General features: G+C 40.1%; 1 protein-coding gene across 3 annotated transcripts in view; it reads left to right on the forward strand.

Moving 5' to 3' along the window:
- Positions 1–1302: 1302 nt before the first annotated feature.
- actn1 (actinin, alpha 1) overlaps positions 1303–12203 on the forward strand; it is a 98372-nt gene continuing 87471 nt past the window's right edge. For all 3 annotated transcript variants that reach the window (XM_083902488.1, XM_083902489.1, XM_083902493.1), the window contains exons 1-6: positions 1303–1710; positions 3483–3626; positions 4224–4260; positions 5020–5159; positions 7706–7835; positions 9859–10072. In XM_083902488.1, the coding sequence (XP_083758614.1) occupies positions 1503–1710; positions 3483–3626; positions 4224–4260; positions 5020–5159; positions 7706–7835; positions 9859–10072 (873 nt within the window). In that variant the 5' untranslated portion in view covers positions 1303–1502. The remainder of the gene's footprint in view (positions 1711–3482; positions 3627–4223; positions 4261–5019; positions 5160–7705; positions 7836–9858; positions 10073–12203) is intronic.

Here is a 12203-nt window from a genome sequence, read left to right on the forward strand (position 1 = left end):
GAGTTTCATGATCTATTATCAGTGTTATACGTTCACATTAAAATGTTTGGGAATGACAACTGGCAATCACTACATTGTTAATTTAAAGTTTCCCAACATACCATTTTTTATTTCAAGGTAATACTGTTTATATTATGCAGTGCTAGTTCTGTGAATCTTTGCTGAGAAATGTCCTGGTAGCTGTAGTACGTATTCCAGGTAGAAGTACAGGTATATTGGTTTCCAGGTGCTGACGATATGACTGCAAACTAGGGATGAACCAATTGTCAACCTGTCAAAATCAATTAACAAAATCATCGGATATTGTAAAAAGAATTACGTAAAAATCCAATCAGAAAACCAGAAATATGACGGACTATAAATATTAAGAGTAGTAGTAGTAGAGCAGTCATTTTAAGTATATTAACCCTTTACGGTACTACTCAACCATTTGGTCGACCACACTTTAAGTCACTTTAAGTATATCTCATTGAAAAATGCATCAAGCTGAGCTCACTCACACTTCATGTGACTTGTGAATGTACTTTATGAATTATGCAAACCAGGTTTCTTATGAACAGACGTCTCAACCGTTTGGTAGAGGCTTGTATGTCTTCAAGCTGTGGAGTTCGGAATCTAAAGTTCTCTATCACCGCTCCAACTTCTTTATCGCGGTCCGAGATGCTCAAAGGACTCCAGCTTTTGATGACTTTGATGCCTTCAAATCTGTCTCAAAGAACTTCGGACTGTGATAACGAACTTTTTAAAAATGCAATTGGGACCTTCAAAACTGTGGAGGGCAGCATTGCGCCTCTTTGTCTCCAGCCTTTTGGAATTTAGTAGAAGAAGAAGAAGCAGAATTATGGATTATGTTTTTTTGTTTGTTTTTGAAGGGTTATGTCCAGGATCAGCAAAAGTATACTGACTGTATATGGAAAAGGTTGCATCAAGCCAACCCTAGTGCAAACCCACTAAACCTAAACTACTTTAAAACTGTTCTCAAGTCAATCATTTGAGTAAATTTGTCCAAGTGAAGACAAATATGACCAGAATATATTCATATAATCAAAAATAATATAAAAACTGACTGACTCATTTAAAAAAACCAAATACATTTTCCATAAAATATGAAAAATAAATAGGGAATGTGAAGAACTGTAGGGTGAAATGATACACTGGAGCTGAGAGTCTTGCAATAGTAAAGTGAGTGTGTGAGTGCAGTGAGGTGATGCTGGCCTGGGTGACAGACAGGGGGAGAGAGAGAGAGAGATCCTCGGCCGGAGCAGGAAGCTGCTGCTGGGACAGAGGAGCGACGGAGCAACGTCGACATCAGCAGCAGCAGCAGCAGCAGCAGCAGTGGGGGGTTTCACCATAATGTAGACCCAGCCGAGTACCACATCCACCCACCAACACGAGCAGGTGTCTAAGCTGCTGCTGCTGGGGGGGGTGGGGGTCGAGAAGAGAGCCAGAGTTATTTTTATTTCTCCCCCATTTTTTTTTTTTTTTTGCGAGTGCGTGGTGAAATGAAGGAGCTGAAGGGCTGCGGTATGCGGTCCTCGGTGGGCTTTCTGTCCCGCAGAGGGCTCACTGGGCAGCCGCTCATGAAGGATGAATTCCAGAGACGCAGACTGGCCGGCTGCACCAGCCTCTTCAAGAAGGACATGCTCGGACACTTCGGCTGCGTCAACGCCATTGAGTTCTCCAACAACGGCGGGGAATGGCTGGTGTCTGGTAAGTTGACAAATCCTCCCTTTTCCCCCTTAGCTCACTGTGTTTTAATTTGTTAGCATGCTAACGCGCTAACTAGCCGAGCGAATCAGCTGAAGGCTCAGACACTCCGGGCTATGCTAATGTAGCTTAGGCGTCCCTGCTAACAAGCTAACAGCCAGTGTCACCGGAGCAGCCCCATATGTCAACGCATAACACGAGTCCTGGAAAGCACATTTACCGCTCTGGTGCGTCTAATCATGGCTTCCTCCTGAAGCCACAACGCTATTTATGTATTGAGAGGATTAAACCGCAATCATGTGGCCTAGTGTGGCAGCCTGAAGCTGCTCATTTTGGGTCTGATTTTCACAATAGACGTGCAGCTTTAACTTAAATCAACCATATGTCATCATGGCTCCACCTGAGCAGGTAAGGACAACTACATGCACCTCATTTGATCTGCAGCCCTCATTGACTGACAGATGTACACACTCTTAGTAGTAATAATACTACATTTTCATTTAATACGTTATTAAATTTATTTTCATTCAAAGCACACATGGGACTCAACACCAAAACAAGGAAAGCAAGGCAATAAAAGAGAAAAATAAGTGTTTTTTTTGTTGTTGTTTTGAAAAAAAAAGTCAAATTCATTCAAAAAGAAATTCAACCAAAATTATTAAAAGTAAAAGAGAGAGGAAGAACGATGCGAAGAGAAAAAGGCAATCCTGTAAGATTAAGGATGTCAACTGCTTCAAAATACCACAAAGAAGAAGAAGAAGTAGTCAAATTTAGACTTGATTTATGTAAAGGTCCACGTTTAACAACATACTTGAGCTTGGATTTCGTAGAGCAAGCGCCTTAACTGAAAAGGCCTTGACCTGATCTGGGGGCCACTAAGTGTATAGTCTGGTCAGAAGAGGGCTGGTCAAGCAGAAAACAAATCATATTGTTTATCCAGTGGTGGGCCACAATAACCTCTGACTTGGAGAAATTACTCATTAATATATACATTTACACATTGTTTTTGTCTTTTCTTGAAATAAATGTTATTTTTAAAGACAAAAACAGATATTGATTCTTAAATAAGCTACACTTATTAATACTCCTTCACTTATTACATGAATCTAAAAATACTAATTACTATGCTCATGATGATAAGCAGACACACAGTCACGCCCCTTATCTTGACAGAAAGTTGCACAGACAGATGAACATTAACACATTCTGGATTCAAATGTCCTACAGTCAGTCAATAAGATGAGTCTGGAAAGTGACAACAGTGACAATGATCACCACTGTGAGCTTCTCCAGGTAATAAAATCTGAAGCTGCTCGATTACTGACAGAGAGACTACAGATATCTAAGACTTAAGTCAGTCAGGAGAAGAAAAGAAAGTCTGTTTGCAAACTGTGACATCTGGCAAAGAAGTTGGGTTGGTTTTTGCTAAGTATTCGTCAAGCACATGTCACAATTCTTTCTGTTTTTCTGTTAAAGGTTAATTTTATCCCTGTGCTACAGGGGCTGTGTTTTCTTCTTGTTCCTACCTCCCCCTACATGTCTTCTGCACCAGAGTTTATTTCACTTTTCGTACACCACAAATGAAAGGGATTTGCCTCAGCTCAGCGGGCAAAACCCTCTGTCCACAGTTAGGATGAGAAAAAGTCCCACAATGCCAGAAACATCAGGAAAAATAACTGGTAAACTGCAAAACTGGCTGGACATAGAGCGTCGGCATTTTGGAGAACTTCTCGTTAAAATGTTCGTGTTTTTAATCCTTGTGTGCTCGTGTGCAGGAGGAGATGACCGCCGCGTTCTCCTGTGGCACATGGAGAAAGCCCTTCATGGTCGCTCCAAGCCTGTGAAACTGAAGGGGGAGCACCTGTCCAACATCTTCTGCCTGGCCTTCGACAGCACCAACAAGAGGGTCTTCTCTGGTGGTAAGACATCTGATCTTTGAAGGAAGAAGTTATGTTCAAGTGTTGTTGCTGGACTATTATCAGTGTGGGCTTTGGAGGTTAAAGGCGAATCTGATTAAATGACACAACTTTGGACACTTTGTCACTTTGCTGCAGAGACTTTGATCTCCAAATGACAAACACTGAGATTAGACTGAGATTAGTGGAAAAAATTAATTCTGAGCGCATGGATGAAAAATAAGGGGGGGGGGGGGACACTTATTACAGACGACTGTAGATAAAATGTACTATAATCTGCCTTTACTCAGCACTGAAATGATGTAATGAATGCCCTGTTGAGCATAAATAGTGCACGGGTAAGTGAAACTGTTAAATGCTGCAGCTGCTGAATCATAATGTTTTGTTGACACAAAGAGTATTGATCACTGACCACTGTCAAGCTGCCATGTAAATGAAGCGACGCTGTGATTTAAAGTTTAAGTTATGCACTGATGAATAATTGACTGACTGGACTTTTCTACACGCCAGAGGTACAAGCTGTTTATTGCATTGTTTCAGTGTTTGAGTTTGAAGGTTAGATTCACTCACTTCATTTCACATCCATTTACTCTCATACAGGAAATGATGAGCAGGTGATTCTTCATGATGTGGAGAGGTGAGTAAAAACACAATTCATACTTTTTAAAAAAAACAAACAAACCACCTTTTTATCTGTATTTTTCATTCACGTTTTGATTGATTGATTTACACACTCTAGTGCATTACCCATTCAATATGTGCAAACATAAATACAGATATCAAAATAAAGATCTAATAATAATAAAACCATATCAAAACAATGACAGATTGGCATGATTCAATCTGTCATGGACCATTAAATGATTACCAGACCTTGCATTTATAGATAAATTCGAAAATATTGTAAGCAATTGCATACAATATGTCAGAGCAAACATGAGAATATGAAGGAGAATTACCTAAAATCTGTCCAGGGGCTTGAAAATCAGAATTCCCCAGAAAGTATATCAAAGAATTTCTCAATCGGTTTAAAAAAATAGCACAAATATAAATCTAACATAGTATTCTGTTGCAAAACCAGTCTATTAAACAAGGTAATCGCTCATAAGACACAGTCAGACACCAAACATAAAGTCAACGTTAAACTACTATAAATACATAGATGCATTTTAAGGTTTGGCTAATGGTACATTATGATCTTAATAGGTATCACGAAAAAAGATCTGCTATTAGAACAAATTACAGATAACATAAATTACAGACATCCAATTTCATCTTGTGGGTCCGTATTACTATATTGATACTATATACTCATTGTGAATGTGAAGATACTTTGTAGTGTGTATTTTTACTGTGACAAAACCATTTAAAATGAACATGAATGTTGCTTCTACAGGATGGAAACTCTTAACCTGTTCCTGCACATCGATGCTGTGTACAGCTTATCCGTCAGCCCCGTGAATGACAACGTGTTCGCCAGCTCATCTGACGATGGACGGGTTCTCATCTGGGACACTCGCGAGCCGCCACATGGAGGTAAGAGGATGCGTCGTAAACACAACGCGTGTGATCCAGTACCTTGTGACACTGAGGCTTATTAGGAATATAATGCAATAAATACAATCGAAACGTGAAGCTAGTGGCGGAAGATCTGAAGCTAAATTCGTCTTCGAGTCAATGGTCTAATTGGAAATCATCTGGAAAGCAACAAAGAAGAATATATAAGGCGTTGACGGGCTAACCGATGAGCCAACTAATCAAAAGTACTCTGTCTGACTCAGTCACTGAACTGAAATATGGCTGAACAGATTGTGATTCATCTCACAATCGCAGGCTTTCAGCAGTACAAAAGACTCCTCAGTCGTTTTAACTGAACTACAGTTGATTTTGTGTCGGACATCATGCTTATGACTCTTCCAGTGACAACACTCTCTGATCAATCAGTAGGCGGCAGTCTGTTGTGACGTATGACGTCGTATTAAAGGGGACATTTTAATACTTATATTTGGGACCCTGGAGGCCCTATCAGTCGGCAAAGTGTGAAAAAAGATGACTCAGTCATGTTTTTGTGGTCCTCTTCAGTCTAAGTACAGGATATAAAACACGCGGTGTTGACTTCCGCACTCATTGCTACGTCACAATGAGACATTCCTGGAATTTTTGTCTTGCGGAGCTCCGCTTTGTCCCTAAAGAATACAAGAGTGCAGGCGAGGGCAATAGTATCAGGAAGAGTGGAAGTCTGCAAAGTGTTCTATTGTTGGCTGCACAGTGCAGCACAGAGTTCTACACAAACTTCCAGCCTCAGAGGATTTACGTGTCCAGTGGATACATGTTATATATGACGGCATTGTGCCTGCTAGAGTCAACAAATGATGGCTTTTCCAAATGCTAACTGCTGTTAGCTGCAGGAGCCTCGGTGACGCTGACGTAGTTTCCTGTGTCTCATTTGCATTTAAAGAGACAGTTCTGAACAGGGCTGTTTAGGCAGAGTGATTGAACTGCTGTGGTGCTTCATCCTTAAGGTATTTTGACCAAAGCATGTCACAGACATGTTCATTAGGACACCAGGGAACTAGGTTCACTTAAGAGGAATAGGGTATAATACGACTCCTTTAAATATGATGTCAACAGACTGCTGAGTTTCCAAGCGAGCTGAGCCTATACTAAAACTGACTACTTAAAAAAGTACCAGGTACTATTGCTAATGGAAAAGCAAAAGAAAATGTGTCGAGTCGTGCTGGAACTCTGTGTGGGCAAGTGCAAATAGTAAATATCTGCAAATATCTTTGGAAGTGAAAATATTAATTATTTTCTCACTTACTTTATCAAACAAAGATATGTAAAATATGCAAATCAGAAGCTGGAATCTGAGTTCAGTTTTGAGGAAACTGCTTTAAAAAGCTTAAATGATTAATTTAATTGTCAAAATAGTGGCAGAGTAATGCAGTGCTTAATGCACCGCTAGGTACATCATTTTTTCCAAAGTCGTGCAGGATGCGACGATAGAAATAAAATCATGATTCTGGAGCCTGTAATTTATCACTCTGGAAGATAAACGACTCGGACACAAGGTTATTGCTCAGGTTGGTCAAAACACAGTCGGTCCATAAAATTCACTTTCTGAGATAAAACTGAGTCTTAAAGGGACACTGTGTAGTATTTATGGGTTTATATGACCCAAAATCCACTTTTTTATACATATTATGCGCTCCTGCATCGTCTAGTCGCTGTATAGTAGTTTTTGTTTCATTTTCGTAGTGTTTCAAAAAGTCATGTAAAATAACATGGTCGCGGGCCGCGGTTGCATTGCCACTGTTAGCAGCGAGACGCCATGTTTCTACCGGAGCCTGTAAGGACAAACGCGAGAGCACAAATCAAGCGTCGCTTTACTTGTAGCGGAAGTCCCGCCTCCTCTCTCTCCGCTTCGTCTGCTACGGCCGCGGTAGCTCGCCCTCTCCCTCGCCTCACGAACCTCATCTGCTGACACGGAGAAAGACGACGAGGACGACATTTGACCTGCTGCGGATGCCGTAGCGCTCAGGGAAGGGAGGGGGTGAGCAGAGGAGCAGTTCTTTGTTGTAAATTTCAGCCTCTCCTCTAGATGGCACTATAAACTACTTACTTCACCTTTAACTTACTTATCATCGCTTAGGTAAAAACCCTCCCCGCAAAAAAGCTGTTTTATTCTCAGTGTCTGTCTTGGACTGAATAGAGCATGTAGAGTAATTTATGATTGGACTTGGTGAGACTTGTTTATAACTTTAAAAATGCAGTGGATCATCTTTCATGACGTCCACGTCCCTCTATTTCAGATGCCTTCCTTGTGACCACATCGACCTAATAATACATTTGCAGCTCAGCCGGCAAATATTATTAATGGGATTTGTATGTGTGAGGTTTGCTTGTTTGGTTAAGAGGCCTGTTATTTAAGAGGGCGGTTTAGAATGTCAAATGTCATCATTTCAACGTGAAGAATCTGTTTTTCCTCAGAGGAGTCTCAACAGAAATGAGTGTGAAGATCCATCACTTTTAGCGATCACGTCATCCTCGTGTGTTTTTCTTGCTTTAATGTCTCCCTGCAGAGCCGTTCTGCTTGGCGAGCTACCCCTCTGCCTTCCACAGTGTGATGTTCAACCCTGTGGAGCCCAGGCTGCTCGCCACCGCCAACTCCAAGGAGGGAGTGGGATTGTGGGATATCCGCAAACCGCGCAGGTTCAGCTTCTCATTTTTTTTCTTTCCCCCTCCCCCTCTGCCTTTCGATATCTGTTGACCCAGTTTTTTAAAGATGAAATGAAACTTAATTGTTCCCTGTGGAGAAATTACAGTTTGTTACAGCAGCAGTAAAATAAACGCCAGAGATCATAAAAACAACAACAAGTACAGCTTTAATTATTAATGGAACTATAATTTAAATTTATGCTTCATTCTGGATGTAAACCAGTGAGCACATGCAATATTTAGTCAACTAATTGAATATTAGGGATGTCACCTTCCAAGTTCTACATATATTACGTGACTTTGCTATATTCCTTCCAAGATATTCGGACGCTCCCTCAATTATAGGAAAAAATGTTCTCTTATGTTGCTTCACCTACTTCCACACACAGTTTTATGAAGGATTTCAAAGACAATGTCAGACTGACCTCTGCTGGCCCAAACAGTAATTACTTCAGATGGCGTGATGGGCATCCAGGCTGTATATTGTGAATGTAAATCGTCGCGTTTGACAGCTGTAGTGAATATTATTTGATAAAATACAAGATTTTTTAAATCCAAGCTGTAAAAACAGAATAACCTGAGCTCATGTAAGTATTTTTTGGTATACAAACCAATGCAATGACCAAAACATAATATTTTAAGTGTATTTTATTGAAGGAAAGTCTTATTCAGTTTTTTAAATTTTAGTCCTTGTACTCTCAGTTACTTTTTAGTCAGATTTTGGCGACTTTGATATACCGAAGATTTTTTTACACTGTGGTGAACAAACTCCCTCATCTGCTTCTGTGTTGCTGCTGGTCTGGCTGATATCCACCAGGTGGCACTATTGTCTCACTGTTAACGCCGCCACTGCTGCTCGTCCTCTGCCCGACATTAGGGCCATCTCAGGGAAAAACATTCGTCTTTAGACCAATGAAGTGACTCTGCAAAAACAGCCACTTGCACACAGTGTGTGTTTGCACGTACTCGTGTTAGATTAGGTTTAAGTTATGACCACGCAGACGACAGAATTTTTTTAAAATTAATCACTCTTGAGTCATTTCTCTTCTGCCACTGTTGGCTCTGTCGTCGTGCAGTGTTGTTAAAGTTTACTGTTATTTAGAAGAACATTTCTCAGCTCAATATTAAAGTTAAAAATGACTTCAAGCTAAAGTTTGTTAGAGATTTTAATGCTGTTCCGATGATGTGTAATGCCTGTTACATTAAACACACTCACCCACCACTTTATTAGGTACACAGGCCACCTAATAATGTGTCTTCTGCTGCTGTAGCTCATGTTAAGGTTGGAAGTGTTGCACCTTCAGAGATGGTTTCTGGTTACCTTTGTTATTGAAAGTGGTTGTTTATATTATTTATAGCATTCTTATAGCATTTTTGCACTCAATGTGGCATTTTCATCCCCAAAAATTGCTGCTCACTGGATATTTTCTCTCTTTCGGACCATTCTCTCTAAACCCTAGAGATGGTTATCTGTGTAGATTCTCCCTCATCTACTTCATAGCTGTCCAAAACCTTAAAGTACTGAAGAAGAAGCCTCTAGGATTAGAGGTGAAACGTCTTAACTGCAATCCAGTTGCTACTGATTCAATGGATTTGGACCCTAGTGAAATAGATCAGTCGATCAGCAGTTTAAATTTAAAATGAGTTTTGCACACACATACCAATAAGTGATAGTGAGAGAGGTAGATAAGTTGCCAGTTGCTTTGCTTGGGGGCAACTGGCAACCCTCCGGGTACAAGCCCAATTCCTTTTGTCTTGGACTTGGGCTGCCCCAAAACAACCATGCTACATTCAACGTCACTTCAGTCATCTTTCATCTCTATTCTTGACCATAAATTGCTTCAATTTGATTGGTTGAGTCTCAAGCAGGTGAAAAGGTGTACCTAATATAGTGGCCAGTGAGTGTAGTATGTATGGTTTAGTGGTGGTTTTAGTAAAAAAAAAAAAAAAAAATTAGTAACAACAAGGATTGATCTTTTCTTCCCTCCTAACACTTACTTTCCGTCTGCTCTCGTAGCTCGCTGCTGCGTTACGGAGGCAACATGTCATTGCAGAGCGCCATGAGCGTTCGCTTCAACAGCACCGGCACCCAGCTGCTGGCCCTGCGCCGCCGCCTGCCGCCCGTCCTGTACGAGCTGCACTCGCGTCTGCCGAGCTTCCAGTTCGACAACCAGGGTTACTTCAACTCGTGCACCATGAAGAGTTGCTGCTTCGCCGGGGACAAAGACCAGGTTGGTTGTCACACGATGCAAATACCAAACTACAAACTGCCACTGCTGCTGCTGCAATTACTTTATGTAAGACAATGACTCATTATCAAAACCTGGGGTTTCTCAAAATGAACACTACCGTTCAAAAGTTTGGGGTCACTTAGAAATGTCCTTATTTTTTTAAGGAAAAGCACTTTCTTTTTTCAATGAATATAACATTAAATGAATCAGAAATACACTCTATACATTGTTAATGTGGTAAACGACTATTCTAGCTGCAAACGTCTGTTTTTTAATAGAATATGTACATAGGTGTACATAGGACGCCCATTTCCAGTGTTCTAATGGTACATAGTGTTTGCTAATCGCGTTAGAAGGATATTGGATGATTAGAAAACCCTTGTGCAATGATGTTAGCACAGCTGGAAACAGTTTTGCTGGTTCTTTAATGAAAGGGCAAAATTGTTATTTTGAATAAAAATCATTATTTCTAATCTTGTCAATGTCTTGACTATATTTCCTTTTCATTCTGCAACTCTTTTGATGAATAAAAGTGTGACTTTTAATTGATAACACAAAACAAATTGTATAGGTGACCCCAAACTTTTGAACGGTAGTGTATAAATCAAAAATATTGTACCATATTTCTCCCAGGAGAGTGATTTAGCCTCAGACAGATCCAGCACACAAAGACAACATATAGAAATTGTGTCAAACAGTGGAAAACGCGTTTCATCTGCTCTTTCTCTTCCTGCGCATGAAACCTAAGAAGAATATTGGGAACATGTGGGATCAATAAACCGAGTAAAAATAGAAGAATATGGTGGTTACTTCTGTGAAATTGGGGGGCGTTTGTGTGTTGGAGGAACACCAGAAGCCCTTGTTCTCAGCCAGTGGTCTTCTCATTGGTTGTTCTCAGACATGACATCACCCAGCAGTCATGTTTATTATGTTAACATTATCCTTGTTGGAGCTCACAGAGGCTCAGAGGTGATCCTCTCCTACATGAGTGAAGGAGCTGGTTTGAAGGTTACAGAATCAGGTCAGGACTGGACTGTTGGATCTCGAATATAATCAGTTCTCTGGGGTCCTTTAAGGCAAATGATATATATCCTATTAAGAGCCCCAAGTGCCACGTAGAAATCACTGAATCGGACATAGAGATGGAAAATAACACTGTTTTGCTTCTAGTTTGAAAATACGTCTAAAACAATTAGTGACATCTTTTGATTCTCAAGCCCATCAGAGAACTACGGTGGCCTTCACAGACCAAAAAAGGAACTTTTTGCTCCCCTTTTCTTGCATCTTCGTCTTTGGTTTATAAATCGAGTTCATGTCACTCGATTTATAAATCCGTTTTATTGTATTATTATTTCATTTATATATATATATATATATATATATATATATATATAATTCATTTATATTATTATATTTTTTTTAATCACTCGTCTTTCACAATGTGTTGAACTATTGGCTACGGCGGTTAAATAAATGCCAACAATGATAAAACATGAGTTTTGCGTTTAGCATTAGGTGCGGAGGGGAGGACTCGATACTGTGAAAAATCGCAATGTTTTTTTGGATGGCAATACATCACTTTTTCTAGTGTCGTCTTTTTGTAGCATATTATTTTTTGACGTTTTGCGGATTAGCATAAACATTAATAAAAATCAATTGATATTTCGGTCCACTAGATGGTGCCAAGTGCTCACTCTCCCTAGAACTGTTGTGTGAGTATATCGCGATGGATGATTTTGCGAAATCCTCAGTATGTATTTAACATCGTGATAAAATCGTGTCTTTAGTGATTCCCTTAAGTCTTTTCCTAAGTAGATGAAAACCAAATACTTAAATACTTAAAGTAGTATATTCACTTTCTGCTATTGAAATATTGCACAGTGGATCTTTTTAAGTTTTCACAGCGTTGGAAGACGTCTATAACTTTCTTTGTGTTGTTCTTCAGTGATAGTCGGGTCGGATCTTGTGTTTTTGAGTTTGTGTTCAAACAAATTTGTACCAGTGTCCACAACCCCACCCTGTAATCTATAGACTATATATTTCCCCGTGTGGTGTCGTGTAACTGGGCCACAGATCCTCGCTCATAAATCTTCCTATCATTCTGGTGACGGCCATGTAATGAGCATTAAGA

This window comes from Microchirus variegatus (assembly GCF_963457635.1).
Source record: "Microchirus variegatus genome assembly, chromosome: 16".
NCBI lineage: Eukaryota > Metazoa > Chordata > Actinopteri > Pleuronectiformes > Soleidae > Microchirus > Microchirus variegatus.